At 43.8% G+C, this 15,670-nt stretch overlaps 1 protein-coding gene across 1 annotated transcript; it reads right to left on the bottom strand.

Moving 5' to 3' along the window:
* Positions 1–404: 404 nt before the first annotated feature.
* On the bottom strand, positions 405–2,032 carry LOC123100479 (expansin-like A1). The gene is made up of 3 exons (XM_044522409.1): positions 1,831–2,032; positions 1,417–1,711; positions 405–1,229 (listed from the first exon to the last, which is right to left on the bottom strand). Exons 1-3 carry the CDS (start codon positions 1,970–1,972, stop codon positions 845–847), a joined length of 822 nt encoding a protein of 273 aa, XP_044378344.1. The 5' UTR covers positions 1,973–2,032; the 3' UTR covers positions 405–844.
* Positions 2,033–15,670: the final 13,638 nt, after the last annotated feature.

Genomic DNA, 15,670 nt, shown 5'->3' with positions numbered 1-15,670 from the left:
CAACTAGCTCCACTGACCATCGTTATCATCATTGACAAGCAATGGTTTCGTGAGGCCTGGAGGAGTAGATGGTTGCCGTTGCACTGATGATGAGTGGCTGCCGTTTATGGCGCACCCAGCTACGACCTACTCCCTCCGTCCTATAATGTAAGATGTTTTTTTAACATTAGTGTAGTGTCAAAAAATGCCTTGCATTATGAGACCGAAGGAGTAATCACCAATCATGTATGCTCAGCTCAGTGCATACATGTCTGAATTCGACGTGCTTTCTACTCCTGATTACAGTATTGTATTGCACTACGCCCTTAATTTCCTGACCGTCTCATTCAGTGAATCCTGGAAGACCAGCGACTAGTTTCGTTTCGTCCGTCGTCCAACAGATTATTAATCTCGCCACCAACCCATTCAAACGGTCGAGCTCGGCGCCCATGAATGAAAATCGTTTGCCATCGAGCCGAAAGCAACGGAGCATGAACCCTGCGGCGCGGCGACTTGCGACGCTACCCACTGAGAAAAGTCACCGGATTTTGTATTTTGTCCAGGGATTCAGGCCACGGCCTCGCCGCCGTCCGCTACCCGTTATCGCTTCATGGTTGCTACTGTACATACTAGTATCTCACACGTCAGCTGCAGCTCATGCATGTTTGTCCACAGGAGTTGGATAAGCAACGAGGGCTCTACGTGCCGCTGCGTCAGTTACTAATCTCTATCTATCCTTCCAATTCCATGCCCAGCCGAAACTGGCACCAGCGGTGACGAGGAGCCTCTGACCGTTGGTTCGACGCCCGGCCACGATTTTGGAGCTTAGCTCCTCCTCTTGGCTTGCCGCTTGCCTCGTCGGTGGTCACCTCCACTCCTGCGTGTCGCAGGGGAAGCAGGCTTCTTGGGCGATGTCGGTGGTCTGGACGCCGGTGTCGTAGACCTCGCCGGCGCGCCACTGGCGCGGCAGGACCTCGCGATCGGCCCAGACCCACTTCCCGTCGTACCCGCCGGTCACCACCGCCCGGAGCTGCAGCGGCCCCGGCGGCGCCAGGCTCGTGCTCCACGCCGGCCCGTGGTCGCGTGTCAGGGACCTCCAGCTCGACGACGCACCGACCTGCGCGACGTCGACCGCGACGATGTCAGTCTGGCCGCCCTGGTAGAGGATCGTGACGGCCAGCTCGCTGGGCGCGCGGCTCCTCTGCTCCACACGCAGCGAGAGGTTCTTGCCCTTGTACTCGCAGGGCACCCTGCACATGCGTTGACAATCGTGAGCCTAGCTTCCAAATTCTAACAGCTTCGAGACAACTGGAGTCCTGTACTAGGCCAGGCATGCTCGGCCGGCGCTATTTTTGTTCTTATGCCGCACATGGCGCGTGCGCCGTACCCGTGCGCGCGGTTGGTGAAAGAGAAAACGAGAGGGGCGCGACGGATTACCTCTTGTACTCGACGTCGACGGCGCCGAGCTTGGCGAGCCGCGCGGCCATGCCGGGGCGGGCCATGGCGGCGAACGCCGGGCTGCTGAGCACGAGGTCCGTGCCGTTCTCCTTGGTCCTCGCGCGGTCCGTGACGACGACCCTCACGCCGGCGGCGCCGCAGAGCTCCTCGTCCTTGCAGCGCACCTGGAAGCACGCGCCGCAGCCGACGCCTTGCCTGTACAGGGCCGGGCCCGCCGCGGCGAGCAGGCCGCCGTTGAGGGACGCGGCCGCCGCGCCGTACCCGCAGGAACCGGCTGCAGAACAAGACAATCGAACAATCAGAATCATAGTACTATATGCAGTTGTATGAATCAATCGATCCATCGGTGTGAAGAAGAAAACTGAATCGATCGATGGGCGCGCGGGCACGTACCGGCGAGGGTGAGCGAGGAGGTGTAGTAGGCGGCTGTGGAGCGGTGAGCGCAGCGGTCGCAGGCGGAGGCGGGCGACGGGAGGGAGCAGAGGAAGAGGAAGAGGAGCGGGAGCAGAAGAATGGATGAGGGAGAGACGTCCATCTTGCTTTCCTTTTCTTCCGAGCAGAGCAAGTGGCTTCAAGTTGAGAGAAGATGAGAGACGGAGGAGGAGGATCCTTGTGCCTGACGACGGCTTATATACACCACACCACCAGCACGACAACCCCACTCACGGTACACAGAAACTGACAGAGTTCACAACTCTCACACACACTAGAACCACAGTCCTCGTGTTAACACTGACTTAACTGTAATTTGTTAGGACTACTTGTTTTGGTTTTGTTAGGGGTCGTTAGTAGTACAGCCCAACTTTATATAAGACGTTTTTTGGCACACAGGGAGTACTACTTTGTTAAAAAGAACCTAATCCCTGCAAAACAGGGAGCTTTGAGACAGGGAAAAAAAATATTAAGGTGCTCCCAAATGCCTAAAAAGTGAATTTTAAATATTTTTAGAAAAAATTGAAAAAATCATGAATGTTCACAAGATATGTGCAACCCCTATAAATTTCAGACCCTAACTTGAAATATGCCATGAGAAACAAAAAAAAAAGAGAAATCATTATGTGAATAGCGACATTTTAGCTTTTGTCTTCCTGTGACACTATTTATTTTATTTTGAATTTGTCTTTTTTGTGTCTAAGTGTGTATTTCAAGTTTGGATCTGAATTTTGTAGAGGTCATGGACACATGTCTTGTGAACATTCATAAATGTTTTCAGTTTTTTTTTGGAACATTCGAATTTGACTTTTAGACATTGAAGCATGAGAGCACGTAAGGGTTGGGAGCATTGAATATTCTCTCTTTGAGACAAATTACCAGAAATGTTGGACTTGATTAATTTATAAAGGGTACATTTTATTAACTCAAACTGAAGCATCCAGGTGATGCAAACACAATAAGCACACACCTGGCCTCTCCATGACGAGGAGGCACACAACCAACATTGAGAGAGAGAGAGAGAGAGATCGGCAAGGAGCAAAGTCATACAAATCCCAAGCTCTACAAACGTGAGGAAAAAAATTATAAATTGATACAAACAACGATGACCATTTGCACCAACCATATTTTGACATAACAAAATAACGAGAAAGGTTCTCCAGCAGCAACACCTCCTGTAAGAGAACGCTGATGAAGCGCTACCGTTGCCGGATCCAGCCATCGTCGATCAAATCCTGGGTTTCATCCTAAAGACAAGGACCGAGCAAATACGAACAATGCCTTTTTTTGAACACAGTACAGACGAAAGCGCTCATATACACGCGCATACACTCACCCCTATGAACGCACATAGGCACACCACTACCCCTATGAGCACCTCCGAAAGACTGAGCCGACATATCAACTTAAAATTTACAACACCCTACCCCTATGAGCACCAGGGCCCTGATGAGCACCTCCAAAAGACTGAGCCGGCATATCATCTTGAAATTTATGAAGTCACCGTAGGCACCTCGTTGTCGACGGGAACGTCTCCTTCCACTGAATGTGCATCGCCGAAAATCCTGAAATAAATTCAGGAATAAATGTGAGTACCAGGACTTGAACCCTGGTGGGCTGGGGATACCACAGTCCCTCTAACCATCCAACCATAGGTTGGTTCGCAAATACGAACAATGCCTTCAACAAGATAATGATGCAAAAACACCAAAATTGCTAGGTATAATCAATTAGGGTCAGACCTATGGTTTTCACCCCGGAGCTCGAGACCAGGTACTCAAGAAGCGCCACCAAAATCGAAGTCATCATGTGTAGTCATCACCACTTTCCGCTATCCCAACAGCTAGATGTGTAGCATGATCTTGACGTGAGATACCACACAAGTGAAGATCATGCCAGCATAAGCACACGGTGAAGCTGCAAGAAGTGCCAATTGCCACCAAAGCTTTAGAACAACGAAGGTCACCGTCGCACATGGGACCAAAATTGGTGAGGTAGGAAGGCCATCGGCATCGCCAAAATCCCAATTGGGGACACTCCGACAGTCCTGCACCGTCCTCATGCTTGATCATCCACGACTATGGTGGTAGAATCGGTTGACAAAACATACTTGTCGTTGCCACCATATATGAAGCTCCACGACCCTGCGGCCTATTGCAACAACCGCCAAGCAGCGCAGGACCACAATGACATCCACACGCCCAAGTGAAGGCCTCGTTGGGATGCAGAAGGTCGTTGTTGATGCCTGCATACTGATACGTTCTAAATGTATTTATAATTTTTGTTTGTTTCATGCTACAATTATATTACTTTGGCAGAGTTTTGGCACCAATTTTTGTTATCTTTTTAGACTAACATATTAATTTAGTGCCCAATGCGAGATGTTGTTTTCTGCTGCTTGGTGAATTTTTAGGAAAATCAATTTTACGAAGACCAAAAAAATCCCTGAAAACGTTTTGAGTCGGGAAGCTTCCGGAGGCACTTGGCCCTGCCAGGGTGGTGTGGGCCCCACACGGCTAGGTGGCGTGGCCAGGGGTGGTCGCATGCCCCCCCAGGGCGCCTCTCCATCGCCCCTTTCTTCCGCCACCTTTATATTGCCCTGAAACCTTGGATAAGGAATCGGGTGTCTACGGGCTTGTGAGACACAAAGCGCGCGAGGCAAGGAGGGCGGGCCAATGCACCGTCATCAGCCATTGGAGGAACTCCGCTGCTAGAGAGAGTGCACACGATCTTGCATGGGAAGCCTTACCACATCTACATTGTGTCGGCGAGTGCGAGGAATGAGGCTAGGCAGGTTAGGGAGGCGCATGTGATGGCTTTTTCCATTGGTGGCAGAGCACGCTTGAGAGCGGGAAGGAGAAAGGGAGGAAGGAGGGGGCTGACATGGTGGAGTGCCGCAGATGCCGAGGAGAGGTTAGTGACGAGTGAAGGTGGCTCGAGGAGCTCTGGGTGCTCGGAGTGGGGGTCGTTACAATGCATTGGTTCATTGTGGCTCCTTCTGGAGCATGAAATGGCCGGCATCGCCATAGAAAATGCAAGGAAGCTTGTCCACTTGATTCTTGATGTTAAATATTGGTCTAAGGGAAGGATAGGGACTATGGGGCTAGGCAAAACAAGATATAGCAAGAGAGAGGGGGATGCCAAGCTTATGGTAGAAGTAGAAATGGCGGGTTTTACCCTCGAAAGATTGATCTCGGTGATTTACTGGAGTGAAGTGAGGTGAAAGGAGAGGCTCTAGTAAAATTTGGTGAACTTTGGAGATTATTAAATATGGCTAAGCTCAAACACTAGAAATATGCATAAGGTGTTTGATGGATTTCACCTTATCTCTACCAAGCACTTCTCAGTGAAACTTGACTTGGGGTGAAGAGGGAATGAAGGTCATGATTTGGTAATTTTATGGAGATTTTAGTAGGAGTTTGAATGTAGAAAAAAAATCAAACTCTAGTTTTGAACCACTAGGTGTTTGCTGCATGTTTGAGTAAGATGATCCATAGTAACATGTGGTGAGAAGTTCATGTGGAGACCAAAAATGGTCATACGATGCATAAGTATTTTTTTTTCCTATTTAGAAGTCATTTCCCACCTTTTTATAACAATTTAAATAACTTTCAAACTAATATTAGGAATGGTGGTTCTATGTATAATAGACCTCAAAAATGATTTTAATAAATTTTTATTTTGGAAACATAAGTACTTTTAGTTCAAAGCTCTATTTTGAAGTTTTGGGAAAGAAAATGGATGTAATTTGTTTTTGGCCAAAAATATGTAATTAAAATATTTTTAGGGTTTACCCACATGGTATGATCATTGGGAGGAATTGGAAGCATATGATTGTAATAGAATGACTATAGGGATTTATTTAAACTAGAGAATACACCGCGTGTTGCTGCAGGAATTGGTTAATAACATGATAACCAAAATTATAAATACACATGACTTATCATATTTGATTATGTATAGTTGTAACAATATTTGGTGAATATATGTAGAATAATTAAATGTAACACATTTTCCCATGCATGGTTGAATGTTGTGGTCGGTATTTTCCCATGCATGATTGCCTGTTGAGGTGGCCATTATCCCATTCATAATTGTATGGTGAGGTGGCATGCTTTTATGTTGAGATAAATAACTTAGTGGGAATGACTCTCTTTGGTATATAGGATTATGAGTACTCAAACAAGAAGCAAAGAAAAGGTCCAATAACATGCTAAAACCACAAAAGGTTTTTCCGGGTCCAATCTCTTGAGCTTTATTGACTTAGGTGATGTCATACAAAACACAGGGTGTAATAGTCTGTGACAAACCATGCTATTACAAGATGCTTGATGTTTCTTGTGATTAGATCTATCAATTATGAAAACATATGTGGTTGTGCTAGCGCCAATGCCGCTTTCATCAGACCACGACATGCAAAACACACGATTGGCGGAGGTAGCTCCTACCTGTTTGGTTATCCCGCATTAAGAGCTTGCTAAAGAATTAAAATGTGTTCTGTGTTGGTTTCTTAGGATCATCGTGAAGATCTTGATGAAGAACTAAAAATATCGATGAAAAAGCAGGTCACTCACTTCCCTTCGGACTAAAATAGTATGCCAAAGACAAAGGAAGAAAACTTGTACGGACCATGGAGAAAATTACCATTGTATCATGTTCCAAGAAAAGAAACTCTTTTGTCACATTCACACTAATATGTATTGTAATTTATCACTGTTTAAAATAGATCGAACCTATTACCAGCACGCTAACTAGTGTTATTCTATAAAATTATGGTTCGGTCATATGTATTTAATTTCTGATGACGAACTGTGATATGTGCAATTGCCTTTATATATGAATTTCTTATGTGTGATTACCCTTGAAATATTTCTACTGTACCAAATGTTATCTAAACTTTGCTATAAGGGAAATGCGGGGTATGCAAATAAATCTTGATTTAAATCGGGTATTTGCGTCATTTGGCGCAACGACTCAGATTAGCTATAAAAAGGTAAGCTGTTTTGTAACATTTGCACTGATATGTATTGTAATTTACCATTGTTTAAAATAGATCAAACCTACTACCAGCACCCTAATTAGTGTTATCTTATGAAATTATGGTTTAGTCATATGTATTTAATTTCCCATGCCAATTTGTGGTATATTAATTATGGGAGGGGCTATCTGTAATTTTATTTTAAAGTGCATCTAATCCCCAAGATGGATTTTGGAGAACTAACTATTTTTTTAAGTTTATTTCAGGAAAAGTTCTTCAGAGGAACAACATTGAAATGGAAGGTGACCCCTAAAAATACTCAAAGACAAGTGTTGGACAAGCCATGGGATTCTTAATTTTCATTTTAGTGATCCAGGTTCACATTCAGTCCATAGGCATGCTGATACCATCAAAAATGAATTAGGATGTGGCAATGAGTTCGTTGCTCCACACTAGTAGAAAACAGGGCATTGGTTCGGCCCTCGTAATACCATTAATCCCGGTTCGCTCACGAACCGGGACCAAAGGAGGCAACTGTCCCGGTTCGTGAGCCCAGGGGGCCGGCCGGACCACGTGGGCCATTGGTCCCGGTTCGTCTGGACCTTTTGGTCCCGGTTCCACGCACGAACCGAGACCAATGCGCCTCGCCCCTGGCCCATGACCATTAGTCCCGGTTTGTGCCACAAACCGGGGCTAAAGGGTTGGTCCTCGTTGCGGTCAGAGTTCAGTCCCACCTCGCCAACCGAAGGGCGCTCACACCGGTTTATAATCCCGTCCCTCTCTGCCTTGTTGAGCTCCTCTCAAAGTGAAAATAGATGCCCTTATACAGGGAATTTGACCTAAATTCAGAGTAAATTTCTTTGAAATTCATAGAAATTTATTATGAATTTAGGTTGAATTCTCTCTATAGGCGCATCTATGCTCATTTTTTATGTTGGGGTTGGCGATCTTTACAGACTTTTTGTGTGTTGAATATGCACCATTCAAAATCAGTCTCTGCTTTGAATGGTTCATTTTGAACACACAAAAAGTCTGGAGTTCAAATAACTTCAAGAAAATGAAATCCCTTTGTAACAGATGAGTTTTCGTCCGAAACCCTGATACTTCGAAAGAGATTATCCATTTTGTTCACGAAGTGCATCCAGCTTTTGCCGTAACCCTCTCAACTTTTTAGCACATGCTATGTGGGTGAAATGATGATACCATGCCAACTTTCAACCTTTTCAGAGCTCATTTGTAGGGCTTTTCAATTTCAGGGTCATTTAGCTCAAAAAATCCGTCACTGCATGAAAAATAACAAATGAAGTCAGAAAGGGTTGAAAATTCATGATGTGGCTTTGAATGGTGCATTTTGAACACACAAAAAGTCTGGAGTTTAAATAAGTTCAAGAAAATGAAATTCCTTTGTAACAGATGAGTTTTCCTCCGAAACCCTGATACTTCGAAAGAGATTGTCCATTTTGTTCACGAAGTGCATCCAGCTTTTGCCGGGACCCTCTCAACTTTTTAGCACATGCTACGTGGGTGAAATGATGATACCATGCCAACTTTCAACCTTTTCAGAGTTCATTTGTAGGGTTTTTCAATTTCAGGTTCATTTGAAATGCTTTTCAATTTTAGGGCCTTATAGCTCAAAATAATTAGTAAATGCAAGAAATGTGGCTTTGAATGGTGCATTTTGAACACACAAAAAGTCAGGAGTTCAAATAAGTTTAAAAAAATGAAATCCCTTTGTAACAGACGAGTCTCCGTATGAAATCCTGATACTTTGAAAGAGATTGCTCGTTTTGTACACGAAGAGCATCCAGTTTTTGCCGTAACCTCTCAACTTTCTTGCACATTCTATGTGGATGAAATGATGATACCATGCCAACTTTAAACCTTTTCAGAGTTCATTTGAAATGCTTTTCAATTTTAAGGTCTTATAGCTCAAAATAATCAGTATGCATGAAAAATGGTTCATGAAAAATAACAAATAAAATAAATAAGTAATTAGAAACAAAATAATATAAACTTTATTAAAATATATAAGTAGAAACAAAATAAAATAAACTTTAATAAAATTTATGAAACTAAAAGTAACAAAGTATTTTCTGTTCAAAACATTATAAGAAACCTCTAGTATTATTGAACTAAAATTATATAAAATTGATGCAACTAAAATTATCGAAGTATTTTCTGTTCAAAATCATTAAAAGCAAAAAGAATTTTCATAAAGAACTTTTTTTGTTAGAAACTTTAATAGCAAAAAGAATTATCATAAAGTAAAATAAATAGGTAATTAGAAACAAAATAAAATAAAATAAATAAGTTTTTTGTTGTAAGTAGAAACAAAACAAAATAAATAAAGCAAAAAAGAAAACAAAAAACAGGCAAAAAATAAAAAAATATGCCACCTACTAGGCCACCACGGCCTGAATACGACTAGAAACCCATCGATGGGCCAGGATTCAGGCCCGCAGAAGGCCCAGTAAGCCCATCAGGCATAGCAGTGATAATTAGGCCCGTATGCCTGCAATGGAGAGGAGCTCGAGAGGGGTGCGGCAGTGGGGCTTATAAACCACTGCGCGCCCCTCTCAACTAGCGAGGTGGGACTAAACTTTCGACGCGGGCACAGCAGCACAAGGCCTTTGGTCCCGGTTGGTGGCACCAACCGAGACTAAAGGTGTGCATTGGTACCGGTTCGTGGCACTAACCGGTACCAATGCCCCTCCTTTAGTCCCGATTGGTGACACCAACCGGGACCAAAGGCCGCCGCTTCCCGCCCTTTGGGCTGCTGAAAAGAGGCCTTTGGTCCCGGTTGGTGGCACCAACCGGGACTAAAGGTCGCATTCGTCCCGGTTGCTGTCACGAACCGGGACCAATGCTTCGTCTATATAACTAGCACTTGTGAAATTTTTCATTCAATTCGTCTTCCCCGCCCCGACGACGCCGCCAGGCTGCCCCTCTGCGCCTAGCCGTCGTCGTCGTCGCCCTGCCTCCGACGTCGTCCCGCGCCGCCCCGCGCCCCCTGCCTCCTCGTCGCCCGTCGCCGTGCCCCTCACCTCCGCCCCCTGCCTCCTCGTCGCCCGTCATCGCGCCCCTCACCGTCGCCGCCCCCTGCCTCCTCGTCGCCCGTGGCCGCGCCCCTCACCTTCGCCCCCGTGCCCTGCCTCCTTGTCGATCGCCGCCCCCTTAGTGAGCTCATATGAATTTTCCTAATTTAGATGTGTAGTTAATTGAGTTGTTGTAATTTGTTCATAAATGAATATGCAAAAGTTAGAATTTTTTCTGTTCATAGATTTTTTTTGTGATATTATTGTTGAATATGCAAATGTTTGTGTGTTCATATATATGCAAAGAATATGCCAATTTTTTCATAGAATTTTTATAATTTTTTTCTGTTGTAATTTTGTTCATAGAATTTTTATGTTTTTTTTTTGTTGTAATTTTGTTCATAGAATAAGAAGAGAAAGTGTTTAATAGAATTAGTTAGAAAAATAATAGAACTAGTTAAACTAGTTTATTTTTAGTAAGTACTACTTTATTGTATTTATAGTAAGTGCTTAGTAGTTGAACTAGTTGATTTAATAAAACTAGTTTATTTTACTATAGAAGTAGTTTATTTTTAGCAAGAAAATTAATAGAACTAGTTTATTTTTTTAGTTAAAGCAATTATTCCCGCATCGACGTCGACGATGCAATCCCGCAGCCTCGTCGTCGACTCGGCGGTGGAGGCCGGCTTGATCAGAGGGGCCATGTCCGGGACTGGGCTCCGCCGGGCTGGTTTTGGGAGGTGCTACCTTCCGGGGGACGTAGGTTGGTGAGGAGCCAGCCCGTCATTGACCCGATCCTTGTTTGGTGGCGGTCGCGTGGGCCAGTGATGGTGCTGAGGCTTCCGGACACCGCGGAGGTGGTACGTCACCGTGTCAGCGAGGAGGACGAGCACGTCCGTCGCTACATGGTTGCGTTGGAGTGCAGGTTCGACAATACCTGGCAGGTTCATCAAGGATCTCACTGGAGCTATGATCATGTGATGGTTCCTTCTCTTTGGGTATCCACCGCCCGCGCCGATACCCGTCGGGCGCTACGGTTCTAGCTGTACTAGCGATGCTATATGTATGATAGTATTCGAGGTGTATTAGTGATAATATTCGACGATGTACGGACGCATGGAGATGATGTAGTTTTGCTTATAATTGAATGCATCCTAATTTGAATACTACTTTATTTTGTGATTTGATTTTGCTTATTGAATGCTCAAATTGGAAAACTACTCCTACTTTGAATGCTAAAATTGGAAAGCACTATGCAAGGCGTATGCATATGATTAGTTGATAGCTTATAGGGCTTTTGTTTTCACAGAAATCTAGGAGCCCCCCTCCATCATCCCCGCCGTCGTCCCCGTCACCGACCCCCTCCGACCTCGAGGTGAGACCAGCCACGAACCGGTTTTAGAAAGATAATTAAACGATATTTCGGGTTGACTTTAAGTCTATTGAGTCTCCACCATATATGAGAGGACGAAGAATCCCGACTGTTGTCTTGGGGGTAGCTTCTCCTTCGTTCCCATGTGCTAGACAATTTGGTGTAATGCACTCAGGAACGAAAGGAAGGAGCTACCATCACCGACGGTCGTAAATGTCTGAGAGGAATCAGTGAGGGAGAGTTCCACCATATATATATATGAGAGGACGAAGAATCCCGACTGTTGTCGTGGGGGTCGCTTCTCCTTCATTCCCGTGTGCTAGACATTTTGGTGTAATGCACTCGGGGATGAAAGGAGGAGCGACCATCACCAACGGTCGAATGTATACACCACGTGAGCTGAGAGTTTTCAAGAAAAGACTCGACAAACCGATTGTCAACCCATGATGAATAATAATGATCTAAATTAGGTTTTTTAGTACATATATTTAATTGTAGACGTTTAATATTTGAATTATGAACATAGGAAATGTCGTACTCGGACGACGAAAGTCTCCCGGGGGAGTGCGACTGGTGCCACGACGACCGAGGTCTGTGCGACAGGCCTCACCTGGACGAAGATCGGCGCTTCAGTATTAAGCTGGAGGAGACCTTCGATGTTGAAACGGTACGCAACGACGACAAGTGTTATTTTTTCGTAATTAAGCACGACTTCAACTATTTCAACGTGTACTTTTCATCTTTTACAATTCGACTAGCTTATCCCATGCCATGCAAGACGCTACGTCTTGGAGAGGATGGGTTTTGAAGACCATGAAAGTATGGAAACAAAGAAAATTCACCTAAGGACCCATCATGATATAGATTTTGAAGTAAATCTGTATAATTCTGAGAGCGTAACCCATTTTGGTTGCAAAAATTGGGAAGCATTTTGCAAGATGTATGGTTTTGATGAGGGTATGCTTGTCACCATGGATCTTGGTGATCCTGACATCGAGCAAGACAATATGGACATTTGGGTCCTTGTTGATACGCCTCCAATTCTACCGCTATGTGAGTTTCTCAAACATAGTTATTAGCTAATTTATATTGTTCATTTCAAAATAGTTGACAGCTTATTTTCATTGACAGCTTATTTTGATTGTTCAAACAATGTGCGGAACATGGTAGACAGAACCTACTACACCGATGGCTCTGAGTTAACTTATAAGGAGAAAACTCATCTGGTCGGATTTTGTACTGATCTTGAGAATTACAATATCTATTGTAAAACTCCTCCACATTATGGTCAATACGTGCCACTAGTGCACGTGTTGAACTACGGTAACTACTATGGAGATACCCTGGTAAGATTTCTTACTATTACGACATCCGTGCATCTTTTGCATACTTCTAAAACTAGTACATCATTGCTAACTATGAAGTTATTACTATGTTTTTCAACAGATAATCCCAGAGGATTGTGTGCCTCATTTGATGTATCAGAATGGTAGCCTTGATGTTTTGAACATACAACCAGGTCATCCTACGAATCTCAACTGTCCATACCGGATTTCTAAAAGAAGTGGAGACATGAAAATCAAAGAATGGAAAAAATGTATGGACAGTCGCAAGGAGGTTCTTGGAAGCAAAAGGAAGCGAAGCGCAAAAATTGGAGACAGGATGATCTCCATTCTCCATAATGGAGAGTCGGGGTCTATATTGTTTTATGCTATTTTACCTTAAAGAGGGTATTTAGGTCCTACCTAATACTGATGATCATGTGCTAAGAACAATTAAGTAGGGTTGGTTCGATGACTATGAGGATGATGATCGTATGACTTGTTATTAATAACGAGTAGAAGTTGTATGATGATGATCAGTAGGATTTGTTATTATGATGATGCATGATGCGGGCATGAAGAGTTATTATATATCAGTGGGTGAAATGAACATGGATTGGAATGAAGTGAAGGCAACAAGCATGTGGTGCGTGTCGAAAGTAGTACTAATCCAAACTTGATCAAGTTAGGATTAATATTATTTTCAACATGCACCACATGTTGCCTTCACTTTAATCTAAGCCATGTTTAGGCATAGCAGTAGCGTTGGTAAATCAAGCACGGAAATAAAAGAGGACGGTTCTCTCTGTTAGCTAGCTTACACACCCTAAATTACCCCTAAACCCTCCCCCCTTTCAAAAACAAAAACAAAAACTCCAGCCACTGAAATGCTGACGCATGTATGCCTTTTGGTCCCGGTTGGTGTCACCAACCGGGACCAAAGGCCCTCCTGCCTGGGCTGGCCGCAGCGGCCACGTGGAGGCCCATCTGTCCCGGTTCGTGTAAGAACCGGGACTAAAGGGCTAGGGCATTAGTAACGACCCTTTAGTCCCGGTTCAACAACCGGGACAAAAGACCCTTACCAACCGGGACAGATGAGCCTTTTTCTACTAATGCCATGTGCTAGTGATCAAACTTCTTCAAGAAAATCTAGTATACCTACTATTCATTTTCACCACGGTGCGACTAAACCACTTTCTCCCGGAGCCACCGAGACATTCCTTTTCCAAACCATAGTTGTTTGTAACGTCCAACACTCCATTCGGAGTCACCTAAGCATCATAGCAAACGTTCTGTTATTAGGTTAGAAATTCTGACCGAAACCTTTCAGAACTTCGGAATTGACCACAGAGAGTGTACCAGTGCCAAGCTACTCACTTCGGATCCACCGACCGAAATCAATCAGATCTACAGATTGCATCTAAAGTTGACACTTTTGTTCAACTAGGAGCCAACAAACAATTCTAGTCGGAGCCTCCAAGTTTTTCATAAAATGAAAAGCTCAAGTCTCGTGAACCGGTTCAAATTGACTCGGTCTTTTGGCTCGATTCGAGATCGACTCAAAAAGAATTGAGGTGAGTAGTCTTTTGGCTCGATTTGATATCGACGCGAAAAGAATTGAGGTGAGTATGAGTATTTATGAAGCTCTATCGATAAATAAGCCGATCTTGAACTAACACTAGCTCGCTCGATTTTAGCTTGATATAATATAACTATATTAAATAATCCTGATATATATTAAAAAGAAACAAGACACTTTATGACCATCTGTTTTTTATCTACTAACAAACATGCAATATTAATTAAGCACGAAGAATGGTAGACACACTTTCATTTTCAGCTCTTGTTAGTTCATCCACAATATCTTACTTCTCCATTCAAGAAGAGCTCTCGCGAGCATGACGAGACTGTTGTACCTTCGGTCGGAGTAAGGCATTTTTCTACTTATTTAGCTCAAAACTAGCTCAAGATTGATTCGAGATCATTACAAGCTGAGCACGAGCCACTTTCCACGGCTCGACCTTGAGTCTCGCTCAGTTTGAGCTTGCTTGAATTCCAGTATAAGTTTTTTTTGCATGTAAAATTCTAGTATAAGTTGAACTGAGCCTACTCCAGCTCGCACGAACTCGACTCGTATACAGTCCTACTTGTACATCTATGTATACTCTGGCTTTTATAAAAGGGAAACAACAACAGTACAAGGGACAATAGTAAGAAACTATGAACCGGCCAAGCTACGGACACGGCTATTCTTAGCTCGAACACAAATGAACTCAAATGAACAGCGAAATCCTAAAAAAGTACATGAATTTTTTTTGAAAAATGATTTTTTTTTTTGTGTGTGAGACATTGACAAATGTTATAAGAGATAGCAAATTTCATCATGAAATTACATATGTGGAAGCCGTGTTAATACAAACAAAATCGTTGCTCCAAAAATGCCATTTTCAAAAGCATTTTGGTGCTAATTTTTTTGCCGTGACTTCCAAGAATGTCATTACAAAATGAAAATTTTCCATGCTCTGAAAACATTTGTTAAAGCTTACCACAAAAAAAAAGAGAACTTTTTGATTTTCTTTTAATTTACTGTTCATAAGCTAGTTGGGGACTTTCCCCAAGCTACTGATTATATAAGCTAGTGAAGTAAAATTCAGTTGTCCACTTGGATCAGTCGTGAGACCTAAAGGGACCCGATCGCACTCCGGGGCTACACATGTTGCACTCTCGACCAGCCGGGGATCAGTTGTACTCCTACGTCAATTCGATTTATTGTTCGCTGCTGCACGCCAAGGTATGGCTTAATTTAGCATGCATGCACCTAATCTTTCAGGCCGCCGCAAGCTTCGGCAAAACTTTCGATTCAGTTTTTTGTCTGCGAATAACTTTCGATTCAGTTAAGTCGTCCTGTTGCTTTCGTTTAATCTTTCTTTGCGCTGGCATGAAAAAGCACAGTACGTGCCTGAACACGCGGCGCGCCGAAATCAACGGAGCAAGAATCCTGCGGCGGACCAAGCATGAAGGCTATGATCCACTGATCATTGAGGCTTGGAATCAAGTGGCTGCGAACGGGCTAGGGGCGGTGAGCATGTGCGAA

Source organism: Triticum aestivum, chromosome 4D (assembly GCF_018294505.1).
Source record: "Triticum aestivum cultivar Chinese Spring chromosome 4D, IWGSC CS RefSeq v2.1, whole genome shotgun sequence".
Taxonomy (NCBI): Eukaryota; Viridiplantae; Streptophyta; class Magnoliopsida; order Poales; family Poaceae; genus Triticum; species Triticum aestivum.
This window is presented reverse-complemented; position numbering and strand designations above follow the sequence as displayed.

Bases quoted from the DNA above. Each gene is read 5' to 3' on its own strand.
- LOC123100479 (XM_044522409.1), bottom strand. From the start codon at position 1,972: ATGGACGTCTCTCCCTCATCCATTCTTCTGCTCCCGCTCCTCTTCCTC. The intron at 1,712-1,830 runs GTACGTGCCCGC...CTTGTTCTGCAG, and splicing joins CTCCTCGCTCACCCTCGCCG to CCGGTTCCTGCGGGTACGGC. The intron at 1,230-1,416 runs GTAATCCGTCGC...ACGCATGTGCAG, and splicing joins GTCGACGTCGAGTACAAGAG to GGTGCCCTGCGAGTACAAGG.